Here is a 26,744-nt window from a genome sequence, read left to right on the forward strand (position 1 = left end):
CCCCCGGGCATGGACACCAGCGCCTCCGAGCCGCCGCACCGAGCCGCCGCACCAAGCCGCGACCGAGCCCCGTCGCAAGGAGCCGAAGCGGGCGGCGCTGCCCCGGAAGAGCCCCTCGGCCGCAGCCCTGCCCCGCCCCCGGGCCGTGCCCGGCACCGGAGCGCGGCGCCGCCAATGAGAAAAATCCGCGGCTTTGCGTCACGGCCGCGCGGCGGTGGCGGAGGCTGTTGCTAGGCAGACCGCTAGGGCTGGCCCAATGGGAGCAGCGCGCTGCGGCCGGGCCCGGGCTCAGGCGGCGGCGGTGGCGGCGGGCGCGGAGCGGCTGGGGCCCGGCGCTCACCATGCCCTACAAGCTGAAGAAGGAGAAGGTGCGGCGGGCAGGCGGGCGGGCAGGCGCGCGTCGCCGGGGATGCCCTTGTGCGACCCAGGCGCGGCCCCGGTAAACCGGCCCCCCGCCCCCGCAGCGCTCCCCGGCGCGGCCTTTCCTCGGCGCGGCCCCCTCGGGGCGGGAGCGCGCGCGGGCTGCGGCCGGCAGGGGCGGGGGCGCGCGGGCGGGGCGCGTGGCGCAGGGGCGCGGCGGGGGCGCGCGCGGGCGGGGGGGCGCAGCCGGTCCCAGGCGCCCCGGAGCCAGCGCCGGTCCCGGGCTGCAGGGCACCGGAGGCTGCGGCCGCCGCCTCCAGTGCCTGCCTCGGTGCTGGTGCTGAGCAGAGGCTGCGACCTGCCTCGCTCCGCGCTGCGGGAGGTGGCGGGGCTGCGAGGCACGGCCGCCTCTCTTGCCCCCAGTTATGCCTCCCGTGGGGGCGGTACGGCTCCTCCCTGGCCTGGACAACGGCGGTGCGGCCAGGGATATCTGTCCCATGCCCTGCTGTGTGCCCCGGCCCTGCCCGGGGTGGCCCCAGTCCACTGCCGTTGCCCTGTGCCCGCCGGCTCTGTGGGTAGCAGAGCCCGCAGTGGGCAGCAGCGGGACCATGAGCTGGGCAAGGCGCTGGCACAGGCAGGGTGGGAGCAGGGCTCTGTCACCCCCGGACGTGTCTGGCCGGGGTCAGCCTTTAGGGACCGGGATGGGCCGTGCCGGCACTTACTTGCTTCTGCTTATGCCCTGTCCCTGCCGCGGTTGCCCTCTGCCAGGGAGTGCTCCCCGGCTCATGCCATCCTTCTCAGGGGAAAAGGTCTGGGAGCTACCGCCCGCAGCAGGGCTGATTGCAGGGGTGGAGGAGGGACAAGTCTGTGATCCTGCACAACTGAGCTCTGCACAAGGTGACATTTTCTCTGGACACATTCTGCCCTTTTCAGGAGTCTCCGAAGTCTACCAAAAGCACGACAAAGCCTGGCAGCAGCAGCAGCAGCAGCAGCAGCAGTAGCAGTAGCGGGAAGGATGGTGGGGTGGAGAATTCGGAAGAGGTAAGGCTTTCACCTTGGATACAGCAGTGTGCATGTGCAACTCATCTCTGAGGAGCAATTAGCATCTTCCATTCTAGCTACTTCGTGCTGCTTTGCCAAATAATGTCTGTCATCAGCATCTTAAGGAATAGGAGAAGATGGTAGCAAAGACTAAAGTTAAAGACAAAGTTACTTCCTCTTGAAGGTTGACTAAAGGGAACAGTGACTATGGAAAAGACAGAATGAGTCTCATACCCTCCAGCCCTGCAAGAGCAGTTTTGGCAGAAAGCTGCTGGTGAGTGCTGCTCACAGAGTTGGGCTGGAGTGAGGGAAAAGCCACTGTTATCAGTGAGGAAGCCTGACAGATGGGAGCAGTTTTCTTGCTCCTTTCAGAGCACTCCTGTCACGTTGTTTATGAGTGGGAAAGGAGTGAGAAGCAATAAAAAAGGAACATCTGAGGTGTTTCCTAGAGGAGTGGGACTAGGAAGTAATGGATAGAACACCTGAAAGAGTAAAGGTGAACTGCCAGAGGTCAAACGGTTTTCCTTTGGAACAGCCTTGTTGCTGATCACATTACTCAGAAGAAGGCACAGTCTTGTGCTCAGTCTCTTTCACTCTTCACTGTTGACATTACCAAGCTGGATGTGTTCGACTGGCCTCAGCAGAATGTGATAATATGATCAACTGTGCTTAGAATCAGCAAAAATTTAGGTAAACTGGAACTTTCCTGGCAGGTCTGAGTTTGTCCAGCTCTCAGCGTGGCTGTGGATTTGGAGGCTTGGTTCAAAAAGTTACCTGTGTCCAAGGAATTGTGTGTGTGTGTGCTTTAACACTGCACTTTGACTGTGCTGCTTTTGTGTCCCTAAGTGTCTGCGTGCTTGAGTCTTGTCTGGAACATGTTGCACTTGTAATTTGAAGGATTTGGGTAAGGTTCTAAGACCTTAGGAAGAAATGTAGTTCAGTGGGGTAATCATAGTCAAAATAAGGTTATTTTTGAGTCTTTTTCAAAGCATGGATTGTAAAGCCTTAGAAAATATTCCTACAACAAGCCACTCAATTTCATGGGCTGGCCTGTACCCCTCCCTAACCTGTTATGTGGCCAGCAAGAACTCCAAACCCAAATTTATATGCTTTGTAGAAGTTTTGTAGGTCCTCTTTTTATAGTTCATCCTGGTTTTGGGTTCTGCCTGTTTTCTTTCATGCGTACAGCTGGAAACAGCTTGCTGGGAGAGCTGTCTACAAACTCAAAGGACATGAGCAAACTCCTGCCTTGGCATCACGGGGTCAGGCTTACCTTTTGGTGACTTAGTATTCTTGGTCTGCTGAGTTCACAGCTCTGGGAAGAGGAATGAGAGCCTGGGTCTTTCATGCTTCAACCTTTCAGTGCTTGCAGTGCTTCAGCTTTCCTAGGTTGGACTTGATAATCCTAAAGGTCTCTTCCAATCAAAACAATTCTGTGGTAACATGAAGGTGAGGGATGGCCATCAAAGCAGAGCACTCTAATGGTCCCCATCAAGGTCAGCCGTGGGCGGTGGCACTGCTCTCCCGGTTACAACTGGTGCAGTAAGAAAGGAAGAACAGTGCAGGCTACAAGCTTCCTTCTGTGACCTGAAGTGGCACATAATGTCTGGTTGTGCCTGAGTGCAGAAGAAACTTAGAAGTCATTTGTCTAACTTTCCCTCCCACAAAACATTCCCAGCCACTTCCTCATATTCCAAACAAAATCCAGCCCTTCTTTAAGATGGAAGGCTCAGCCTCCTTTGATCATAGGAACAGAGAGCAGAGTAGAAAGAAGACACCTCTGCAGTCTGCACTGCCGCAGATCTCTTTTCCTGTTGAGTTTGTGGTGAAGTTTGCTTTCTCTTGGTGCTTTCCTGTCCCTGAACTGCTCTGCTGCAGAATGGAAGAGAGCTCTTTGCTTGACCAGAAGAAATGTATACTGGCTTGAGTGCAATTTTCCTGCTCTTCAGGAAGAACAGAAAGGTATTTTGACTTTCACATTGGGGGACCACAAGAAATTAGGTAACCTGTGCTGGGAGTGAGACTGCTTCATTGTGTCAGAAGCAGGAGATGGTTTGACTTGGGAAACACCGGGAGTGCTGTTGCTTGGTGGGATTGATGAGCTGATCCTAACCTAGGTGCCTCTGCTAGCTGTTGTTGTGAGAGTTCTGTGCCCTGTAAATTCTTCCATGAAGTTATGGTTGATTTGTTGCCTTTTCTAGGCTATAAGTTGTGTGCACCAAAGAGAATTCCCTTTCTTTTTGTTAGATTGCAGCAGGAGAGAAGCATTTGGGCATCCCTCTTCTGGTATGCACTGCATTCTCACAACACCATGCTCCAAAGAGCATGGGGAAAAACTCAGCCCTAATTTATCCTTGTACCATAAAGTTGTGACTTGTTTTGTGGGCAGGTTGTCTGGCTGGTGGAATGAGTAAAGCTCTTTGAAGAGCAGCTCTGATTTGACAGATCTGAGCAAGTGCAGCAGACAAGGACCTCCTATGGGGATCTTTGCGGAGGGAGATGAAGAGGGTAGGAGTCAGTCCAGAAACCCTTAAGCATAGTGCTTTGTTCTCTGCTGCAGTAAAGGAGCTTTTGCTGGAGCTGATCTGGAAAGAAAGATAGGTCCAAAAGCAGACATATCCCCACAAGGAAAAGCAAGTGTTTGAGTTCCCTTGTAAATACAGGGCTATTGCAGCCCTGGTTTAGATGTCCATTTTAAGGTGAAGTTATCGGAGGTGAAGAACCAGCAGAGGTTGGCTAGCCCTTGGCTTTGGCAGAGGGGGGTGGGCGAGGGCAGTTTGTTCAGGGAAGGACAAGGAGCAGTGGGATAAAACAGGAGCATGAAGAAAGGGAAGTAGAAGGTTTGTTTAGTTCATCCCCTCCAGAACATGGTGAAGATATGAATGAAGGGAATTTTCATGTGGCTGTTTCAGGAGAAAAAAGAGAAATGCTGGCAGTATGATCTTGTGTGTGTGTGATTCAGCACTGAATGAGAGGACGAGAAAGAGTTACTCCTTCTGGCCAGAAAGACTGGGAGAGGCAGCTGGGTGGGGAAGAGAGTTAATGACCTGGAAGTGGGAGCAGGGATTAGCAGCAGTAAAAAGGAGAGAGGAGTTGCTCTGCAGCCTGAAGGGCAGCTCGGAGCCTCGCTGATGAGACTTGCAGCCCTGGGAAAGGGTGCCGCGTTCCGCGGAGCTGCTGCATGACGTGTTTCGCAGCTATCTCCATGGGTCTTGTTGCTGCAGTACCTGGGGCTCATTGTTCGGAGAGAGGCAGTGTGTTGATGTTACTTGGGAGGCAGAGAGCTTTATTTTAATAGGGAAGCTGTGTAACAGCAGACAAAGAGAGCAGGTACCGACTTGAGGGATGGGAAAGGAAGAGTCATCTGAGGAGGAGGAGGAGCTGCGAGCAGATCTGGGCTGAGAAGCTTAGTAAGCAGGAGATGCTCGAGGGACCAGAGAAGCAGACCGGTTTCCGAGTGGCGATGTATCCAGCCGCGGTAGGAGTGCCTGCAGAGGTGAGGTCATCCACGGGTAGGAATGCAGAGGAGAAGCTGTCACAGCTCCGGGTGGATGGGGACGGGTGTCTGTCCCTGGGAGCCTGGGGTGAGGAGAGATGACACAGAGCAAGCCCGTGGCCTGGGGCTCATTGACATGTGCAGGCAAGTTCCTAGCAGGATAAAGAGGTGATGGAAACCGGTGGGAGCTGCTGTGAAGACAGGGAACCTGTGCTTGGGGAGGTTTGAAGGTGGTTGCAACTGGGGCTGGCCCAGTCTTTTGGCACAAGTGGCTTCACCACCGTGGCAAGGAAGTGGGTCTGCCACAGCTTTGTGCTGTTCTCCAGTCACTTCAGCACAGGCAGCATAACCCTGCCTGTCAGGAAGGGGCCTGGCTTTATCAGGTAGATGTGTGCCTGCAGCCATGGAGTGTCCAGCTGGTGTTGCTATCAGGAGAACAGGTTGATACCTGTGCAGTAACGAAAAAACCTTTCAGTTTTAGCATTCTGCTGTATCCTCAGGAATGGAAACTTCAGAGGAGCTGTTAGGAAACTTAAGCCTCTTGTGATTCCTGTCTCCAGGACTGGAGGTGTTGGAGGCAAAAGGAAAGCAGGCCTGCCACAGGAAGCGCCTCCTGAAAGCAAGTATTGAGGATGATGTCAGAAAATCCATATAGAGGCAGTCCATCCTAAAACCCTCTGAGCACTGCTGCATAAGAGAATATCTGCCCCCCCCATCAAATTAGCAGATTGGATTGTGTGATTTTTGCATCTGCATGCCTGTTTCTTGAATAACCAGCAGCTAAACTTGGGGCTGTATTTTTTTCCTTCTTCATGCCAGCTGTTGACTGTAGAAGCTGGTGGCAAGGACTTTTCCAGACCCCTTGGTGCCAGATGCCAGGCAGTGTGGCTGCGTGATACAGCACGCTCAGAACATTTGTGATGTTTCCTGTGTGGGTGGGAATGTCTTATCAGACAGGGGGATCCATGTGTCCTGCTTCCCTCAGTGTAACTTGTGAGGCCACCAATACATCATTTCTGTCTGTCCCATCTTTTCTTCGTGGTGGCTCAGCATTCAGATTTTGGTGGTCTTGCCTGTGGACAGAGTGTGATGCAGAGCTGGTGAGGTGCCTGGAGCACAGCCCTGTGAGGAGAGGCTGAGAGAGCTGGGGGTGTGCAGCTTGCAGAAGAGAAGGCTCAGGGCAGAGCTCATTGCTGTCTACATCTACCTGAAGGAAGGCTGTAGCCAGGTGGGGTTGGGCTCTTCTCTCAGGCAAGCAGCACCAGAACAGGGGGACACAGTCTCAAGTTGTGTCAGGGAAGGTCTAGGCTGGATGTCAGGAGGAAGTGATTGGCATTGGAATGGGCTGCCGTGGGCTGCTGTGGTGGAGTCACCATCCCTGGAGGTGTTCAGGCAAAACCTGGCTGGGGCACTTAGTGCCATAGTCTGGTTAATTGGACAGGGCTGGGTGCTAGGTTGGACTGGATGATCTTGGAGGTCTCTTCCAACCTGGTTGATTCTATGATTCTAGGACTTGACTTCCCAGAAGCACCTGGAAAGCAGCCTAGGTGCCCAAATATTCAGGATGAGGAATGAACTTGTCACTCTTGGAAAGCTGCCAGGAGGAATTCAGCCTGACTTAAGTGAGGAGAGACCACTGTTGAGGATAAGTTGCCTCCAGTTAATAATCTAGGCCTGCTTTGTCTGGCAGTCACAGCTGTTTTCATCACAAGCTCATCACGCTTCCTCCTCTCATTGTGGGGCAGTGCTGATCCATGAAAGGAAACAGATAACATCTAAAATGAAGAGACTTAAAATCTTCTTTTCTCCCCCAGCCTTGGCTTGGATCTGAGTTTGAATCAGAACCACTTAAGATTTCCTTCAAGCAGAGCCAGATCAGAACCAAAATGTTTTCAATTTTAAGTAATGGCTTGGCAAAACAATTGATGCTTTGTTTTAGGCACTGGTTTTCACAGGGAGCCTTTGCATTTGCTCTACATATCCCAGTCTGCAGAGCAGAATATCCATGCAGGCAGCTTTCCCTCTTTGTACCTTGCTGCCTCCCCACATGCTGTGGGTCCAATAACTCTTGCAGACTGGTGCTGTGCCGCACCTCTTTGGAAACCATCAGGACTCAGTAAGGGCTGTGCAGGGTAAATTGCAGCTCAGCTGCTCCTCACAGGAAGAACCTGACCATATCTCATTTGGAGGAAAGCACTAATGAGCTTCTGCACTGCTGGTGCTTTCCCTCAAAGTCTTGCTGGTCGCTATTGTGAGAGGGTTTGCTTTTGTACCACCATGCTGTTTGTGACAGCTGGGAGTCTATGGAGGAAGGGGAGGTTGACATCCAAGGATTTCACCCATCTCTGCTTTCTACCCTCTGTGCAGTGCCTGGTTTGTTCTAAACAGGTTCACCCTGCAGCTCCTTGGCTTTGTGTACCAGCAGCAAGGAGGCAGCAGAGCTGAGGAAGGGAAAGTTGCTGGGCTCACAGAGCAGAGCCAGAGCAGGCTGAGTGCTCTCTCCAGCTGAGCCCTTTCCTACAGGCTTGCTGGTAAGACGTTGCCCTCTTCCATAGTAAGTCTTCCAAGAGCTGGGTCAGTGTGGTTGTTGAGCCATTATGGCTCAAGTGGAACTTGAACCAGCAGAGAGTCTCAGCAAGATCAGAACAAAGCTGAGCTGAGCAAACACTGGCTTGAGTTGCTGGTCACCTGCTAAACATCAGAAAGTGCCTCTGTAAGTGCTCTTTAACAAGCATGAAGTGTAGAGAGTGGCAGAGGAAAGTGTGGGGATGTTAAGAGGAGTATGACCTGCAAGTTGAAAGAGGCTCCCCTTTCCCTCTGCTCTGCCCTGGTGAGACCAATTTTGTGTCCAGTTCTGGGCTTCCCAGTTCAAGAGGGACATGGATGTATTAGAGGGAGTCCAACAGAGGGTTGTGAAGATGGTGAAGGGACTGAAATGTCTGTCTGATGTGGAAAGGCTGAGAGACTTGGGGCTGTTTAGTCTGGGAAAGAGAAGGCTGAGGAGATCAGATCAGTGTTTACTGATCTGAGTATCTGAAGAAGGTACTACTCTCTTTTCAGTGGTGTCTTGTGGTAGAACCAGGGGCAGTGGATACAAACTGGAACACAGAAAGTTCCACCTCAACGTGAGGAAAAGCTTAGGCTGTTAGGGAGATGGGGCACTGAACCAGGCTGCCCAGAGAGGCTGTGGAGTCTGCTTCTCCAGAGACTCTCAAGACCTGTCTGGATGCATTCCTGTGTGGCCTGCTCCAGGTAATCCTGCTTTGGCAGGGCAGTTGGGCTCAGATCTCAGGAGGTCCCTTCCAAACCCTAACATTCTGTGACTCTGTGTGGCTGAAAGGGGTGATGTGGACAATCAAGTCTACAAGAGAAGACCAGAGATCAGTGAGGCAGAGACAAGGTGAGGATGGAGGAAGCACCCAGGATGGGTTATGTAAACCAACAGCTGTGAGACACAAATTTGGGTATGGCCTGTGTGGTTCCTAGACAAGCAGCTATGGATGCAGCAATGATTTTAAGTGATCTTCACCGTTGTCTTTGCAGGGCTGTCACACCTGCTCTGTCCTCCAACACTGCCTTGCTTTTTCCCAGGTGATTCTCCACACAAGGACAAGGAAACAACTTCCATGTTTGCTGGGTGTTGTGCAGACTGCTGTAATTGGAGGCAGTTCTTTTTGAACTGTGAAAGACTCCTGGGTTTTTGTGTCAACAGACTCTTGTAACTAGTTGCAAGACGTGGCTTTGGTTCCATTATCTCTAGCAGCCAAGAGGCTATCATGTCTTTGTGGCAGCTTAGGTGGAGGTTGAGCTCTTCTTCCTAGTATCAGGAGATAGAACATGAGGAAATGGCCTGAAATTGTGCCAGGAGAAGTTTAGGTTGGATACCAGGAAAAATTTCTTTCCTGTAAGAGTAGTCAGGCATTGGAACAGGCTGCCCAGGGACGTGGTGGAGTCACTGTCCCTGGAGGTGTTCAAGAAGTGCATGGGCATGGCACTGTGGGACATAGTTTAATGGCTATGGTGGTGTTAGGTTGATGGTTGGACTTGATCTCGGAGGTCTTCCCCACCTGAAACAATTCTACAAGTTCTGTAGCTCACAGGAGTGAAACTGATTTTCACTTTGAAGGTTTGCTGCAGATGCAGCCAACAGGTCTAGAGCCCTGCAGGGGTGGGTAAATTGCAAGTGCAATAGTGAAAAGCATGCCTGGTTTCTTGGTCCAGGAGGATGCTTGGAGGTGTCTGACTGTGAGATCCATAGATAAAAGCTTGTGAAAAGCATGCCTGGTTTCTTCAGCCCAAGAAGATGCTTGGAGGTGTCTGACTGTGAGATCCATAGATAAAAGCTTGTGAATTGTTCTACTTTCTTTTCTCTCTTCAGGCCCAGCAGCCTCAGCAGCAGCCACAGCCACAGCAGCAGCAGCAGCAGCAGCAACAGCCGCCAACTTCAAATAAGCGGCCCAGTAACAGTGCTCCCCCCCCAACCCAGCTGAACAAGATCAAGTACTCAGGGGGACCCCAGATTGTGAAGAAGGAGCGGAGGCACAGCTCCTCCCGCTTCAACCTCAGCAAAAACCGGGAACTGCAGAAGCTCCCAGCCCTTAAAGGTAAAGCAGCTGTGGGCTGAGAGTGACCTGCATCATGAGCTGCACCTTGTCTGAGGCAGAGTGTGGTGGCGTAAGGGCTCTTCCCAAAGTGAGCCTGGTAGCGTCCTGCTAACCTTCTGGCTACAGCACGGCAGGGTTGGCTCTGGGAAAGCTGCTTGGCTTGGCAGCTGGTTTGAGACAGGGCTCTGAGCAAGCTGGTCTAGTTGAAGATGTCCCTGCTTGCTGTGGAGGGGGTTGGACCACATGACCTTTTTAGCTCCTTTCCAACCCAAACCGTTCTGTGATTCTGTGAACTGATAGCCCAAAAGAGAAGGAGAATACTCAGTGACAACTTCAGGACTTCACTTGTCATTTGAACTGATTTGAACATCTTCCTTAGGAGGCGACACTGAGTGAGCTGTGTCTGTTTAGTTTGAGGAGGAGGAGACTGAGAGGTGACCTCATTAATGCAATGTGTGCAGGGTGAGTGCCAGGAGGCTGGAGCCAGGCTCTGCTGAGTGATGCCCAGTGACAGGACAAGGGGCAATGGGTGGAAGTTGAGGCATAGGAAATTTCATGTAAACATGAGGAGGATTTTATTCCCTGTGAGGGTGACAGAGCCCTGGCACAGGCTGCACAGGGGGATTGTGGAGAATATGTATTGAATATCTCTCTGGAGATATTCGAGACCTGCCTGGATGTGTTCCTCTGTGATCTGGTAGAGGTAATCCTGCTCTGGCAGGGGAATTGGACTGGATGAGCTTTTGAGGTCCCTTCCAACCCCTAACATCCTCTGATTCTGTGTAAACTTTCATGCTTATTAATATATATGTGTGTGTGTATCTGTAACAATACCAAACTGGGGGAGTGGCTGGCACCCCACCAGGCTGCACTGCTGTTCAGCATGACCTGGACATGCTGGATAGCTGGGCAGGGAGAAACCAAACGAAATTCAGCAAGGTCAAGTGTAGAGTCCTGCCCCTGGGGAAGAACAACCCTGTATATCAGCTGAGGCTGATCTGTTGGAGAGCAGCTCTGAGGAAAGGGTCCTGGGAGTGCTGGTGGACAACAGAATGAGCATGAGCTAGCAATGTGCCCTTGTCAGTGCCATCCTGGGATGCATCAAGAATAGCGTGGCCAGCAGATTGAGGGATATTCTTCTCCTCCTCTACTCTGCTCTCATGAAGCCACATTTGGAATACTGCATCCAGTTTTGGGCTCCCCAGTTTGAGAAGGGCAAGGAGCTGCTGAAGAGGATACAGAAAAGTGCTACAGAGATGCTGAGGTCACTGGAGCATCTCTCTTAGAATCATGGAATCACAGAATGGTTTAAGTTGGAAGGGACCTCAAGGATCATCTAGTTCCATGCCCCTGTCATAGGCAGGGACACCTCCCACTGCAAGAGGTTGCTCGAGGTCTCATCCAACCTGGCCTTGAACACCTCCAGGGAGGGAGCATCCACAACCTCCCTGGGCAACCAGCTCCAGTGTCTCACCACCCTCACTGGAAAGAACCTTTTCCTAACATCTAGTTTGAATCTCCCCTCTTCCAGTTTAAACTCTTGTGGGAAAGACTGAGAGAATTGTGTCTTTCTGGTCTGGAAAAGGGAAGGCTGAGGGGAGAATCTCATCAAAGCTCAGAAATACTGAAAGGGTGAGTGTCAGCAGGATGGGACCAGGCTCTCTTTCAGTGGTGCCCAGTGACAGGACAAGGGGCAAGAGGCACAAAGTTGAACAGAAGTTTCATCTAAATGTGAAGGGGAACTTCCTTAATTTAAGGATGTCAGAGCGCTGGAGAGGCTGCTCAGATAGGTGGTGGTCTCCATCTCCAGGGACATTTAAAACCCACTTGAATGTGTTCCTGTATGGCCTTCTTTAGGTGAACCTGCCTTGGCAAGGTGTTTGGACCCAAAGACCTGCAAAGGTCCCTTCCAGCCACTGTCACTCTGTGATATACTTAGGATTCTCACAGTCTTCAGCACGTTGGGAGGAAAGTGTTGAAATGCAGAGATCTTAGTGCAGACTGCTTTTGGTTCCTACAGCCACTTTTCTTGGGAGAGGACCAAGCTGCCTCCTCTTCTTCCTCCTGATGTTTCTGTCACATATTACTGCTGTGCTATTGAACTTGTCCACATTAGGGCTAGCACTGTAGGTTAGTCTGCATAATGGTGGGATTAAACACGACTTAAGTGTGGGCAAGGAGCAAGTGTCTACCAGTCACTCAGCCAGACCTGTTGTCTTCAAGCAAAGACTGGATGAGTCACTCAGTGCCATGGTCTAGTTGACTGGATAGGGCTGGGGGATAGGTTGGACTGGATGATCTTGGAGGTCTCTTCCAACCTGGTTGACTCTATGATTCTATGATGCAGCTCACCAGAACAGGTCATTGTTTAGGAAGGGTGACTGCCTTGCAGCTGCACCAGCTGTTCTGCAAGAAAGAGCTAAGTTTGGCCCTAATACTGGGTAGTTTCCAGTGGCTGTATGCCAGACAGAATGATGCTAACACAGGACCTGTGCCAGTTGAGCGTCTCTTCTGGGTTAGCCTCTCTAGTATCAGGTGATAGAATAAGAGGAAGTGGCCAGGGGAGGTTTAGGTTGGAGAGTAGAAAAAATCTCTTCACCAAGAGTGGTCAGGCATTGGAACAGGCTGCCCAAGGAGGTTGTGGAGTCACTGTCCCTGGAGGTGTGCAAGAAACAGGGATGTGGCACTGTGGGACGTAGTTTAGTGGCCATGGTGGTGTTAGGTTGACAATTGGACTCAATGATCTTAGAGGTCTTTTTCAACCAAAACAATTTTATGCTTCTCTCCCTGTTTTCCTACCAGGTCAGGGGGAAGTGTGATGGGGGAGGGGGAATGCAGGACAGGGAGCAAACCACACCAGTACCTGGGCAAATCAGGAAGGTGTGCTGGGTATCTCCAAGGACACAGATCCCTGCTTTCTCTAACAGATGCTCCTCCACATGAACGAGAAGAGCTTTTCATCCAGAAGCTGCGGCAATGCTGTGTGCTTTTTGACTTCATCTCTGACCCTCTCAGTGACCTGAAGTTCAAGGAGGTGAAACGAGCAGGTCTCAACGAGATGGTGGAATACATCACACACAACCGGGATGTTGTCACTGAGGCCATCTATCCTGAAGCTGTTATCATGGTAAGCCATGGATGGGGCCAGTACATGCTTGTGTTGCAAAGAAATAGGAACTGTTCAGAGGCATGGTGAGCAACAGGCATTTGTCAGGGAGGAGTGTGATCCCAGTCCTACCCCTCCCCTCCTCATTGCTTGCCTGCTCCTGTAAGAGAAGAAGAGTAGGCTGTGACAGTGCATGCTGTAGGGAGAGGTGGGAGAGCTTACCTCTGGCACAGACTGTACTCATGGAGTTCCTCTGCAGTCTGTAACTCTACAGCCTCTAGGGAGAAATCAGTTTGTAGGCACAGCTATGGAAAAATCTCAATGTGGTGCTCTGCAGGAAAGGATTTGCTGCAGGGAGGAAGGTCATAAAGTGCAGGAATGTCAGTCATGCACCTTTTCACTCATTTAAGGTTGGACTCAATGATCTTGGAGGTCTCTTCCAACCAAAACAATTCTGCTCTGGTGAGATCTTACCTGGTGTATTGCATCTAGATCTGGAGCCCTCAATACACAAAGGACATGGACTTGATGGAGCAGTGCCACAAAAATGATAAGGGGGTTGGAGCACCTCTACTGTAGAGGACAGGCTGAGGGAGCTGGGATTGTTCAACCTGGAGAAGAGAAGGCTCTGGGGAGAACTAATAGTGGTCTCCCAATACCTGAAGGGCCTACAAGAAGAATGGAGAGAGACTGTTTACAAGGGCCTGCAGTGACAGGATGAGGAGCAGTGGTTTCAAAGTAGGGAAGAGTAGATTTAGACTGGATGTTAGGAATAAGTTCTTTTGCCATGAGGGTAGTGGAACACTGGAACAGGTTGCCCAGGGAGGTAGTTGAGGCTTGGGCAATCTAATCTAGTTGAGGATGCCCCTGCTAACTGCAGAGGGGGTTGGGCTAGCTAACCTTTGGAGGTCCCTTCCAGCTCAGATCATTCTATGGTTTAGTTTTCAGTGAACCTCTTCCGGACACTTCCACCATCATCCAACCCCACAGGCGCGGAGTTTGACCCTGAGGAAGATGAGCCTACGCTAGAAGCTGCCTGGCCACACCTTCAGGTGAGGAGGAGAGAGGGATGTAGATCTGATGACTTCACGTCTGGGAAGTCAAGGGGCCCGTGTTGTGCTGGAGCTTGGCAGCCCTGCCACTGGCTGCTCTCCAAGCCTGCCAGGGGTTGTCGGTGTGGGGACAGGGAGGGACCAAGCCTGCTTTCCACGTGTCTCGTGGGCAATAGAGGCAATGGCTGTGTGCAGCTTTCACCTGCAGGTGGCTGTAGTCCCGTGTGGCCCTGAGGTAGGCTGGAAGTGAGGGAGTTGTGTCATACTGTCTTTGTCAGAAGAAATTGCCATCTGTGTTCTTGTCCCTCCTGAAGGAGCCCTTATCATCTGCGGGGCACCACCCCTGCCTGCTTCAGTGCTCCTCTTCTTGCCCAGCTGCCCGGGAGGCACATGGAGGCAACAAGGCTGGTAAAGGGCCTGGAGCACATGGCCTTCGAGGAGCATCTGAGGGAGCTGGGGTTGTTCAGTCTGGAGAAGAGGAGGCTGAGGGGAGACCTCATTGCTCTCTACAACTACCTGAAGGGAGGTTTGAGTGAGGAGGGGGCAGCCTCTTCTTGGTGTCAAGTGACAGGACCAGAGAAAATGATTTCAAGCTGTGCCAGAGGAGGTTCAAGTTGGATGCTAGGAAATATTTCATCACTAAAAGGGTTCTTAGACACTGGAATGGTCTGCCCAGGGAGTGGTGGAGTCACTGTCATTGGAGTGTGTAGACCTGATGCTTAGTGCTGGGTCGAACTGGATGATCTTTGAGGTCTCTTTCAACCTGATGCATTCTGGGATTCTGTGGAGGAAGAGGACTGCCTGGTGCCAAAGCAAAGCCTATACTGGCACCTGCTGATATGTCTCTTGCATGCTGGATGTAATTCAGTTGCATTAATTGGGAGGAAAGGTTTTACCAGAAGAGATGAGGGACTGAAGAGAGGAGAAGAGGGGGGGCAAGCCAAGGATCTTTTCATTTGGCTGTGTGTCCTGGGAAATGGACTGTAGGGCAAGCTGGTTGAAAAGGGTTGTGAAAGCAACAGTGAGCATATCTTAGTGGAGGTCACGAGAGGAGCTTCTGGTGGCTACCCAGGCAGTTGTGCAGGGTGAAGCAGACGAAGGCAGAACAAGAACCAGGCACTGCAGAGTGAAACAGAAAATACAGAGAGGAGATAGGCTGCGGTTCTGCAGCAGTGGTTGATCACTTCTCCTTGCTGCAGTTGATGCAGAGATCTAAGTGCCATTAGAAGTGGTGTGGTGGCATCAGCACCACCATGTAGCTGGGAGTGTTTGAAGCCAGAGTTAGGTCAGGAGCAGCTTGTGTGGGTTTGTGGCAAGTGTCTGCTGAGCTTTCTGGCCATCATTACAGTTTTTCTGTGCTGTTGGCCTGGGCAGCTGGGCCCTGTCTGTGAATGGGTGACACCATAGCTCCTTTATCTCCAGCCTTTGGGATGACATGCTTGGGCTAGTGGCCACTCAGAAGCACTAGACAGCCCTGGAATGGACTCATCCCTACAGGAGGACAGAAAGATCAGAAACTGATGTCTCAGCACTGACAGCCCTCTTAAAACAAGCTGCCTTTTGTTGTCCAAGTGGGACGAGTCCAAGTCAGTCTCCAGCAGGCAGAGGACACTGTGTTTTGCAGGGATCTATTCCATCCCTCTGCTTTTCTGATCTTCCTTGGTGTGTCTTAAGGGCTTCCAGTGATGCCTGAGCCTTTGCCTTCTCCTCTTAAGGCTTCTATTTTCTGTTGAGATGTGGGCCGGTGATGGGAAAAGAGTTTCCCAGGCCTAGTGTCTTCATCTGAATAGGTGGCTCTTGTCTTTGATGGGACCTGAGGCAGTAAGATCTGCTCTCCTCAGACCCCACCTGGAGCACTGTGTGCAGTTCCGGAGCCCCAACACAAGAGGGACATGGAACTGTTTGAGCCAGTCCAGAGGAGGCCACGAAGATGCTCAGAAGGCTGCAGCCAGCTCTGCTATGAGGACAGGCTGAGAGAGTTGGAGCTGTGCAGCCTGGAGAAGAGAAGGATTTGAGAAGACCTTATAGTGGCCTTGCAGTATCTGAAGGGGACCTACAGGAAGGCTGGGGAGGGACTGTTGACAAGATGAGGGGGAATGGGTTTAAAGTGGCAGAGGGGAGATTTACACTGGATGTTAAGAGGAAGTTCTCTCCAGTGAGGGTGGTGAGACACTGGCACAGGTTGCCCAGGGAGGTTGTGGCTGCTGCCTCCCTGGAGGTGTTTAAGGCCAGGTTGGATGAGGCCTTGAGCAACCTGTTCCAGTGGGAGGTGCCCCTGCCTACAGCAGGAGATTGGAGCTGGATGATCCTTGAGGTCCCTTCTAACCTAGACCATTCTATGTACCACCTTCTTGATGCCCATCAGAGCAAGGGCAACTGTGTTGATTTAACTGGGTGGAGAAACACAGGTTCCTGTGTTTTCTGTCCTCCCATTCAGGCTTCCCAGCCTTTCCCTGAATCCTTAAAGAGAAGGAAGACATTTAAAATCTGAAGTAAACAGTGATGAGAGCATGGGGAAGGTTTCTAAGCCATTTCTCTTTCTCCTTTCCTAGCTGGTGTATGAGTTCTTCCTCCGGTTCCTGGAGTCACCTGACTTTCAACCAAATGTAGCCAAGAAATACATCGACCAGAAGTTTGTACTGTCTGTAAGTAAGCATTGCACCTGCCACTGTGCACTGCCTTTGTGAGGGACATGCAGCAGACTTTGGAGAGAGACTTTTTACAAAGGCCTATAGTGATAGAGCGAGGGGCAGTGGTCTCGGACTAGAGAAGAGAAATAGATTGGAAGGTAGGAACAAGTTCTTTACCACGAGGGTGGCTGAGCACTGCAACAGGTTGCCCAGGGAGCCCCATCCCTGGAGAGATATCCAAGGTTAGTCTCAACTATGATCTAGGCAACCTGCTGTAGTTGAGGATGCCCCTGCTCACTGCAAAGGGTGTTGGACTAGATGGAGGTCCCTTCCAACCCAGACCATTCTGTGATTCTATGATCTTGGTCAAAGTCTTACACTCATAGTCCAGTCAGCAAGTGTTTGATGTGGGGCTTCTTTTTTCCCTCGTCTAGTTTTGAATGAGCAGCCACAATTGTGTGCCCAGGTGGCCAGGAGAGCCAATGGCATCCTGGGCTGGCTCAGGAGCAGTGTGGCCAGCAGGACAAGGAAGGTGATTCTGCCCCTGTGCTCAGCACTGCTCAGGCCACACCTTGAGTGCTGTGTCCAGTTCTGGGCTCATCAGTTCAAGAGAGATGTTGAGGTGCTGAAACATGGCTGGAGAAGGGCAATGAAGCTGGTGAGGGGCCTGGAGCACAGCCCTGTGAGGAGAGGCTGAGGGAGCTGGGGGTGTGCAGCCTGCAGAAGAGGAGGCTCAGGGCAGAGCACATTGCTGTCTACAACTACCTGAAGGGAAGCTGTAGCCAGGTGGGGTTGGGCTCTTCTGCCAGGCACCCAGCAACAGAACAAGGGGACACAGCCTCAAGTTGTGCCAGGGGAGGTCTAGGCTGGATGTTAGGAGGAAGTTGTTGTCAGAGAGAGTGATTGCCATTGGAATGGGCTGCCCAGGGAGGTGGTGGAGTTGCTGTTCCTGAAGGTGTTCAAGCCAAGCCTGGCTGAGGCACTTAGTGCCATGGTCTGGTTGACTGGACAGGGCTGGGTGCTAGGTTGGACTGGATGATGTTGGAGCTCTCTTCCTATGATTCTGTGAGTTGTCTGTGCAGGGCAAGAGCATGTACAGGTTGTATCCCTGCAACTTATTTGTCTTTGTACTGCTGGAGAGGAGCAGTGGGGGCCTTGCAGAGGAAATCCAAGGACACAGCCTGTAGAGTGTGCAGGCCTTCACTGTGCTTCTGAACACAAAAAAAAGTGCTGATGGTTCTAGCTTGTGAATTGGAGGCTGCATGAATCAGGAAAGCAACTGCTGTGCTCAGGGTGCTGAATGCATCACTGCACTCAAAAGGCCCTCTTCTGCCAAGCAGAAGCAGTGCCCAGCGTCAGTATGGAGCCCACCAGTCCCCACCAGTCAGTATGGAGTCAGTGACTTGATTGTCTTTCTCCACAGCTGCTGGATCTGTTTGACAGTGAAGACCCCAGAGAACGAGACTTCCTAAAGACTATTCTGCACAGGATCTATGGGAAGTTCCTGGGCCTGAGAGCATATGTGAGGAGGCAGATCAACAACATCTTTTACAGGTGAGATACTCCTTGGTGCCACTGGCCTGGTGAGGGAGTGGGACAATCCAGTGAGATGAATTTGGGGCACTAGGCTGCAGTTTGCTAAGTGGCTCAGTTACATCACACTGCTTTGTCAGGGACAGCATTCACTCACGCTTAAGAGCAGTGAGGATGTGGTGGTGCTGTCTTCAGTGCACAGAGAAAATATTGGGACCTGCAAGCTTTAGCTCACCTTGGGGCCATGAATTTATCTGATTCTATCTTACACCTTGCCCTGTTGTCCCCATCTCCAGGGGCTCTCCTTAATTTTGCTTACCAAATTGTATCTAGCATTTGGCAATGACCTCTTCTTCTCTTTAGGTTCATCTATGAAACAGAGCACCACAATGGGATTGCAGAGCTGCTGGAGATCCTGGGAAGGTAAGGACACTTCCACAGTTCCCAGAGGGCCCACAGTGAGACCTCCCAGTTCAGGAGCTAGTAGTGCCCTCCTTCAGCAGTTCTTGCAGGAGCTACCTCTTCCAGAAGATCTCAGTTTGACAAAGCACATGGTGAAAGTGCTCTCCAGCCTGAGGACAAGTGCAGTGGGTAGCCTTCTCCCCTCCCACTGAGGTGACACCTTCTCAGTCTTTTCAACTACCTAAAAGGAGGTTGGAGCAGAGTAGGTGTTGGTCTTTTCTCCCTGTAGCAAGCAATGGGACGAGGAAATGGTCTCAAGTTGCACCAAAGGAATTTCAGGCTGGGTGTTGGAAGAAACTTTCTCACTGAAAGGATTCTCAAAGACTGGAACAGGCTCCCCAGGGAGGTGGCTGAGTCTCCATCCCTGGAGGTGTTTCAAAAAGACACAGAAGTGTGGCTGAGGGACATGGGTTAGCACCAGCCTTATCAGAATTAGATAATGGTTGGACTTGGTGATCTGAAAGGTCTTTTCCAACCAAAGCAATTCTATAGTTCTATGATTTGTCTCCTTAATTCTGAGTTTGATTCCAGTCACATTTTCTGTCTTGCCTCAGCAGGCAGCAAAAGGGAGTTCTCACAGCCCAGAGATACCTTACCAATGGGTAGTCTTCTCCATGCCTTCAGCTGCCCTTCTGTATGCAGCCCTCTCCTATGCTGTCATCCTCCTGTTCTGTAAAGTACAGGCCTTGATGACTGGGCTACCTCTGTGCTGGCCTTCCTCAGAGGTTCCTCTTAAACCTGGCAGAACTCACCCTGGCACAAGACAAAGCCTAGGCCCTGTCAGAGGAGTTTCCCTGTCATGCCTGCTAAGGTTTGCAGGTTGGGCCCTAAGGACCATGCTTCTGATGGATGCTTTCTCAAGTGATTCATGAGAGCTAGGGCAAGCCACTGATTCTTTTGTGGTGAGAGGTACTGTTTGTGTCCAGTTCTGGGGCCCCCAGCACAGGAAGGACATGAAACTGTTGAAGAGCATCCAGAGGAGGCCCCAAAGAGGATCAGAGGGCTGGAGAACCTCTCCTATGGGAACAGGCTGGGGAAGTTGGGACTGTTCAGCCTGGAGAAGAGAAGGCTCTGGGGGATACCTTGCAGCAGCCTTCCAGTACCTGAAGGGTGCTACAAGAAAGCTGGGGAGGAACTTTTCACAAGGGCTTGTAGTGCAAGGATGAAGGGGAATGGCTTTGAGCTGGAAGAAGGGAGATTTAGATTGGATATTAGGAGGAAATTCTTTCCAGTGAGGGTGGTGAGACACTGGAACAGGTTGCCCAGGGAAGTTGTGGATGCCCCCTGCCTGGAGGTGTTCAAGACCAGGTTGCAGAGGGCCTTGAGCAACTTGGTTTAGTGGAAGGTGTCCCTGCCCATGGCAGGGGTTTGGAACTGAATGATCTTCAGGGTTCCTTCCACCTCAAATCATTCTATGATTCTATGGTTTCTGCTGGGTAAAGATGTTACCTCTTATTTCTTCTCAGCATAATCAATGGCTTTGCTTTGCCTCTGAAGGAAGAGCACAAGATGTTCCTCATCAGAGTCTTGTTACCACTGCACAAAGTGAAGTCTCTCAGTGTCTACCACCCACAGGTGAGAAGTGCTTCAGTTCTCAGGGCAGAATGTGGTTCTTGCAGAAGCCTTTGTTCAGGCTTGCTTATAGCCATGCACCAGGCTGCATCACCCTGTCGGACAAAGTTCTTGCTGTGAGATGTTCTGGACTCTGCACTGGTCCCTTGCTGCCGTGGTTTGTCCCAGCTTTGTGGTGCTGATGCCTTTGTGTATACCTGTGCTTTATTTCACTGACTGACAGGAGGGTATCTTGCTTTTCTCTGCTGATTTAATGCTGTGGCCTGCTTTGCCACATGCCTGTGCATGTGGTGTGTCAGCTGTTAGTCACTGCTGAGATAGACAGAGAAATCAGTGTGCTGGGATGGTGCAGAGATTAATTTCTTTCAATTTAGAATACATAATAGAAAAGTAGAGAAGATCAGGACTCAGGCTGTGAAGTGAAAAAACACAGGTACTGAGCAATTATGTCTATTCTCTTAGGCTTGTGTTGCTGAGGCCAGGTGTTGTGATAGTCAGGTTTGTGTCCTCCCACGTGTGCAGCTGTGCTTGCATTTGGACGTATTTGCTGGTGGCTGCTTGAGGTGGCTCAGGTTTTATCATCTGTGCTACACTACTGTCCTGAGTCAAGCCCTGCCTGCTTGGCCTTACAGCCCTTGCCTGCTGTCAGAAGACCTGAATTCATTTGGAGCTGCAAATAACTGCTCATCACATGCCTTGTGGAGGGCATAATGTGACTTCCAGCCTAGGGTGGTGGTGGCACTTTTCAGGTACACTTGAGGAAGCTCTAACCTTGCCATGTTCTTTTCTTACAGTTGGCCTACTGTGTTGTACAGTTCTTGGAGAAAGACAGCAGCTTGACAGAGCCAGTGAGTAACAACCTTGCTCTAACTTGTGTGTGTCACTCAAGTCCCAAGAAGCTTCACAGCTTCCCTAGAGTGCAGAAGGGGTGGAAAAAAAGGGCTAAAGTAGCTGGGAGTCAACTGAATTGTTTACTGGATTTGCCTGGTACCCTGTGGTCAGAAAGGGCTGTGCTCCTCATGTGTAAACCTTTAGCATGCTCTCCTGAAAGCTCCAGCAAGGTGCTTCAGATCTTGATGTAGCAGAAGGAACACTACACTAAGCTGTCCTCTCATGGCAGAGCTTTCTGCGAGCGCTGCAGACACAAAACACATGGCCAGCTCATCTCTGATGGAACCAGCATGAGCTTGGGAGCACCCTGAAATAGTAAGAGTTCACTCCAGATTCCTGGGCTTGGCTGAAGAATTGGAGGGGTGAGGTTAGGAACCCAAGACACAAAGGTCTGTTTAGGCAAGCGTCGAGTTCCTGGGCACAAGTGAATACTGATGCTCCTTGCTGCTGTAGCGTCACTTTGCTGCCTCCATAGTGCTAAGCCACACTGTAGACACATTTGCCTTCAGGAAATAGCAGGTTCTAAAATGTGTGAGCAGTGTAGATGAGGACCTTGCATATTCCACTTACTGGCTGAGCAGACCTGCAGCGTTAACCAGGCTGTGTGCTGGCTTGGCAGAGGGTGCAAGCAGGAGACAAGTGCTTCTCCACCCACTGCAGCCCAGGAAATGTCTCTGCAGAGCCCAGCTTCGCAGCCTCGAAAACAGCAGATGGCCAGGGAGCTCGTGGTGGTGTTACTGTAGCAGGGAGCAGCAGAAAGTGTGAGCATTTTAATGAGTAAGGCTAGCTGAGAGCGTTCTGTTCCCTGGATGAAATGTGTGCATTCCTGGTGAGCCTGACACCGCTCGGTGGAAGCTGGTCAGCTGTTGTCAGCTCTCTGGCTCAGCATCTCTAACAGCAGCAGTGCTGAAGCAGACCTCCCAGCTCTTCCCTTAAATGTGGATCTTCCATTTCCTGTGTTCCCAAAAGCCTGCTCTGAAACAAACTGTGTAAAGTAGCTTCCTGATCGTGCTGAGTACTTCCCGTGGCTGACATCCAGCCCAGCCAGCTCCTGCCAAAGCATTTTTACTGTAGGGGTGAGGGAGAAGAGAGAAAAAGAAACCTGTCAATATTTCCAGGGTTCATAGAATCAACCAGGTTGGAAGAGACCTCCAGGATCATCCAGTCCAACCTAGCACCCAGCCCTGTCCAGTCAACCAGACCATGGCACTAAGTGCCTCAGCCAGCCTTTGCTTCAACACCTCCAGGGACAGTGACTCCACCACCTCCCTGGGCAGCCCATTCCAATGCCAATCACTCTCTCTGCCAACAACTTCCTCCTAACATCCAGCCTAGACCTCCCCCAGCACAACTTGAGACTGTGTCCCCTTATTCTGTTGCTGGGTGCCTGGCAGCAGAGCCCAACCCCACCTGGCTACAGCCTCCCTTCAGGTAGTTGTAGACAGCAGTGAGGTCACCCCTGAGCCTCCTCTTCTCCAGGCAGCTTGTTCAATAGTAAAGCTCCATAGCTCATCACTGGTTCCTGGGCCCTAAGATTAGAGACCCAAGTCTGGGTTTTGGTGCTTGTGGAAAGCAGTGAGGTTGATCTATTTTCATCACCTTCAGTCAGTGTTGTGTTGGGCCTCAACCAGACACACCGTGGCCATTCTGCCACAAGTCGTGTCCTGTGGAAGCATCCTGCTTGGGAAGGCTTTGAATAGTCTCCTGAGATGAGTGGGCTTGTTGAAGGCTTGCAGAATCACAGGGCTTGTGCATCAGCAGTGCACTAGGAGATGTTGCCACCAGTGCTGGAAGGTGGCCAGATTGCTAACAAGGTCCACATCCACTCTGAGTGCGCCTCCTGGAACCTTGCTCAGCAAGGTGTGATGTGGTAGCTCTTGTGTTAACAGCAGCCTGAGTGACTGCCAGCTGAGCAAGGCCTCAGCTGTGCTCAGTCATACAAAGACAGACTCAGCACAGCTTGCACCACCTTAGCTGGAGGACAAATGGCAAACCTGAGCAATGACAAACACTGAGGATACCAAACTGTTGGCTTCTCAGGCCTTGATTTTTTGGAGGCATAATGCTTAGATGTTTCTAATCTTGCTGTTTCATTGCCTGCTACTGCCCCTGCACCCCTCTGAGCTTTCTCTCTAGTACTGGCTTCACGATCAGCTTGCCCAAGTACACAGAGTGTGGAAGAGCAACTCCTAAGTTGGGTGTGACTCTGTTGTCCACAGAGTCAGCATTTCTGTAAATGCTGTACCCATGGCCTCAAGGCAGGGAAGGCCTGCAGGAGCTTGGATCCTGCCTTTGCTCATGTCTAGAAGCAGATGAAAGAGAAGGAAGCAGTACTATAACTAAATACTCAGGTGGGACACTGTCCTTCCCCTAGTGTGTTCTTCCTGTGCTTTGTACACAAGAGTGTCCTCGGCCACAACTTGCATCTGCATTGCCATAATTAACTAATCATTTAGCTGTAGCCTCCATTGTCTGCTCCTATCTGAAGTCCATTTGAACTTTGAGTCTCCTCAAAACCTTGCCAGAATGAGCTCAGGCATCCAGTTACTTCTGTGTGAGGTTGTCCTTCCTTTTCCCTCATCACATTATTTGCTGGGTGCTTCCCAGTTGTCAGGCTCTGGTGTGTATTGAAGAATGATTCCCTGGTGACCTTCTCCATAGCATTTCCAGGTTTATTAGTTGATCTTCCATAGTTGCTCTGCACCATCTGCCACCCAACGTGCTGCCCACACTGCTTCCAGTCTTCCATGTTAGGCTGTGTTTAGGGGGAAAAAAAAGTGGTTCTAAGCTCTGTGCTCATAGAGAATGGCAGCAGCCTGGGCTGCTGTTTGGTATGAAACCTGGCGGAGTTTGGGTTTTTCTCCCCTGGTAACCCACTCTGACTTTCTGAGAGCCTCTTCTCTTGCTTCCTCCCACCTGCTGTTGTGACCAGACCCTTAAAAGTGTATTTCACAGCTGATGCTACCTTCCAGCCTCTAACAGTGTCTCTGTACCCTCCCCACTCAGGTGATTGTGGGCTTGCTGAAGTTCTGGCCGAAAACTCACAGTCCCAAGGAGGTGATGTTTTTAAATGAGCTGGAGGAGATCCTGGACGTGATTGAGCCATCTGAATTTGTGAAAGTTATGGAGCCCTTGTTCAGGCAGTTGGCCAAGTGTGTCTCCAGCCCACACTTTCAGGTGGGTTGCAGCTCAGGGATGGGATAGGGCAGTGACCTGAGGCCCACTTGGCATTGAGGGCTCGTCTTTGTGAATCAGTGGGATATGTGGTGGGAGGCAGTGAGAATCCTCATCACAACCACAGAGCCAGCTCATCCAAAGAGAAGATAAAGTGAACTGGTGCAGCCCCTCCTGCTGCACTGTGCTTTTGAGCATCACATATTGCTCAAAATGTTGGAGGGTGGAGCAGAGCTGCTCTGTCACCTCCAGTGTCACTCTGCTGCAGTAAAACTAAGCTGGCTGCACTATTGGAAGGAGGCCAACCAAAGAGACTGTGCAGAGAAGGTACTTTGTATGAGCCTGATGTAGGTGATAAAAAGTGAGGTGTACTGAAAAGCTGCTGGAGTCTGCTTCATGGTTTTTGTTCCCTGTGAAGGTAAGCTGTCTGTAGGGTAGGCTAAAAGAATCTCTGGTTGGTAGTCTTCAGGTTTAAAATGTCCCAGGGTCTTAGGATCTGCTAGTAGGTTCTAGCAGGTGTTTTTTGCTTGCTGGCTTAGGGTTTAGCTTGCTGGTGAAAAAATGTGGCTGACCCAGGTATGGGTGGGCTGTTAAACAGTGACACAGCATGACTGTGACTGCACAGTGAGGCAGAGTGCCTCCAGTCTGTCTTTGGTACAGAGAGGTCCAAAGTTGTGTGTTTGCAGGCCAAAAACGAGGCCAGTCTAAGTCATGGAATCACAGAATCATTTAGGTTGGGAAAAAAACTTCAAGGTGATGTAGTCTGACCATTAACTGTGTGCATATATAAGAGCACTGTTTCCTGGAAAGGACTTGGGGAGCCTGATGGAAACAGGCTGAATGTGGATTATTGGTGTGGTAAAGGGAACCAAAGGACTAACATGACCTTTAGGCATGGAAGGAGCTACCATAGGGAGCTAAGGAGCTTGAATAAAGTAGGGTAAAGTCTAGTGGAGAGCCATCCTGTACTTGATAGCAGCCCTCATTGGCTGCCAGCTCTGAAAAACCTGGAAAAGCTGAAGACACCTTGCAGCCTAAGAAAACTGATCCCAAACGTGTCCTGTACAGTCAGGCTGAACAGTCTCTGTGTCTGCAGCTTGTCTAAGAGCAAAACCAGGAACGGACTTCTTGGTAAGTCTGAATACCTTGGTAGGGGAGAGGTTTCTCTGAGTGGATTGAGTGTTAATCTAGTGGACAAAGCCTTAACAGGATCCAGTAGCTGGAAACCAAAGCTAGGTAAGTGAACCTGAGGTGAGTTTCACTTCATTTACTCCTGTGGAGTGATACCTTAAGAGTATATACTAAGTCTAAAATATAAAACTGAGACTAGGTGTTTCTGTTCCTAGGTTTTCAAACCATCTGTGAGCTAGCTGTAGATGTAGAAATTAGCCTGGTGATCTGCACTGCCCAGACTTGTGGTTACGTATGGACAACTGTGGTCGAATCTGTCCCTGTGTGAGAACTTGTTAGGCTTGTTTGTCTTGTTAGAGCAGGATGGCTGCCCCACGGGTTTCCCTATTTTCACCCTTAACTACAGCAGGGGGTGAGTCGTGGGCCTGGTGACTGAAGCATGCTCCAGAGCTCAGAGACTCGGCGGTGAGGAATGGAATTTGACAGAGGAGGCTCTGAGGAAAAGAAGTCTTGAAGCTGGTCTGAGCTGGGAGCTGGAGTGCATGTGACATGACTGTCCTCAAGTGTTGTGTAAAAGGTGTTGGAGTCATCAGTACATGCAGGGTGGGCTTTGCCCAGTCAAGAACGTGAGGTTTTGCCCTAGGGAGGTGGCAAGTGTCTGGCAGAAGCTAAGGGAAAGAAAGCTGGGCGAGAGGGGTGAACGGCCTCCTAGAGCGTGCCAGAGGGCAGCCCTGCTGCCTCTGCTGCCTTGGCTGGGTGGTGGCAAGCTCTGGTCCCAGCACTGCACAGCTTCCCTGTGCAGCACAGGTGTTGAATGGCAGGAGCCTCTCCAAGGTTGGCTTTGTCTCCCGCTGCAGGTGGCAGAGCGAGCGCTGTACTATTGGAACAACGAATATATCATGAGCCTGATCAGCGATAACGCAGCCAAAATTCTCCCCATCATGTTTCCAGCGCTCTACAAGAACTCCAAGAGTCACTGGAACAAGTAGGTCTTCCCACATGGCCTGGCACTTGCAGGATTGCTTGACCTACTGGTGATCTTGGGGTGTGCTGCTGCAGTGCAGCGACGGCTGGTGGTGCTTGGTGACACCAGGTGCTGAGCCAGAGGGGTTGTTAGTGCTGTCAGCACGGGAGAGTGCCGCAGCAGAGCTCAGTGGCCTGCTTCTGCCAGGGCTCAGCTGCCTGCAGTGGCCAGCCTTGGTGACACTGAGTCTGCCCAGGGTTTGATGTCTTCATATCATTGATGCTGGTGGTCTGCTGGAGGTGGGCAGTAGGTTTTCCAGATGGCTTGTTGACTACTGATCACCCATGCAATGTGCTTGACCGTGGCTATTGCAGGGCCTGGCTCCTAGAGCACGAGGAGAATGGAGAAAGCTGAAGTAACCAGGCAGATGCCCCATATCCAATTACTGCCCTCTGTGCCCAATCCTCAGTAGCAGTCTGTTTGATCTCACATCAGCTTCCTTTCTTACAACTCTTTCTTCAGTTGATTCCTTACCCAATTAATCCAAGTTGTAAAATTCACCTCCTTTTAAAGAATTAGCTAAAAATACTCAATCCACAGCCAAGAGCTTAAATCTTCCAACACAAACCACAAGAACACCAAAAGGAAAAAAAAAAAAAGAGTAATCTTCCTCTACTCTAGAGGATGAAAAAAAAAAGGCCAAATACCTAATTCTGGGGAGGCTGAGT

General features: G+C 51.1%; 1 protein-coding gene across 3 annotated transcripts in view; it reads left to right on the forward strand.

The window, feature by feature from the left end:
• Window positions 1–285: 285 nt before the first annotated feature.
• Window positions 286–26,744, forward strand: part of PPP2R5D (protein phosphatase 2 regulatory subunit B'delta) — a 37,321-nt gene continuing 10,862 nt past the window's right edge. For 2 of the 3 annotated variants that reach the window (XM_064164663.1, XM_064164665.1), the window contains exons 1-12: window positions 286–368; window positions 1,294–1,401; window positions 9,276–9,501; window positions 12,429–12,628; window positions 13,549–13,659; window positions 16,212–16,304; window positions 17,713–17,843; window positions 18,186–18,245; window positions 19,751–19,859; window positions 20,651–20,704; window positions 23,754–23,924; window positions 25,910–26,037. In XM_064164663.1, coding sequence (XP_064020733.1) covers window positions 342–368; window positions 1,294–1,401; window positions 9,276–9,501; window positions 12,429–12,628; window positions 13,549–13,659; window positions 16,212–16,304; window positions 17,713–17,843; window positions 18,186–18,245; window positions 19,751–19,859; window positions 20,651–20,704; window positions 23,754–23,924; window positions 25,910–26,037 — 1,418 coding nt within the window. In that variant the 5' untranslated portion in view covers window positions 286–341. Of the gene's footprint in view, window positions 369–1,293; window positions 1,402–4,607; window positions 4,898–9,275; window positions 9,502–12,428; window positions 12,629–13,548; window positions 13,660–16,211; window positions 16,305–17,712; window positions 17,844–18,185; window positions 18,246–19,750; window positions 19,860–20,650; window positions 20,705–23,753; window positions 23,925–25,909; window positions 26,038–26,744 lie in introns of those variants that run through there. The other variant, XM_064164664.1, reaches the window with a different exon arrangement.

This window comes from Pogoniulus pusillus, chromosome 25, assembly GCF_015220805.1.
Source record: "Pogoniulus pusillus isolate bPogPus1 chromosome 25, bPogPus1.pri, whole genome shotgun sequence".
Classification (NCBI taxonomy): domain Eukaryota; kingdom Metazoa; phylum Chordata; class Aves; order Piciformes; family Lybiidae; genus Pogoniulus; species Pogoniulus pusillus.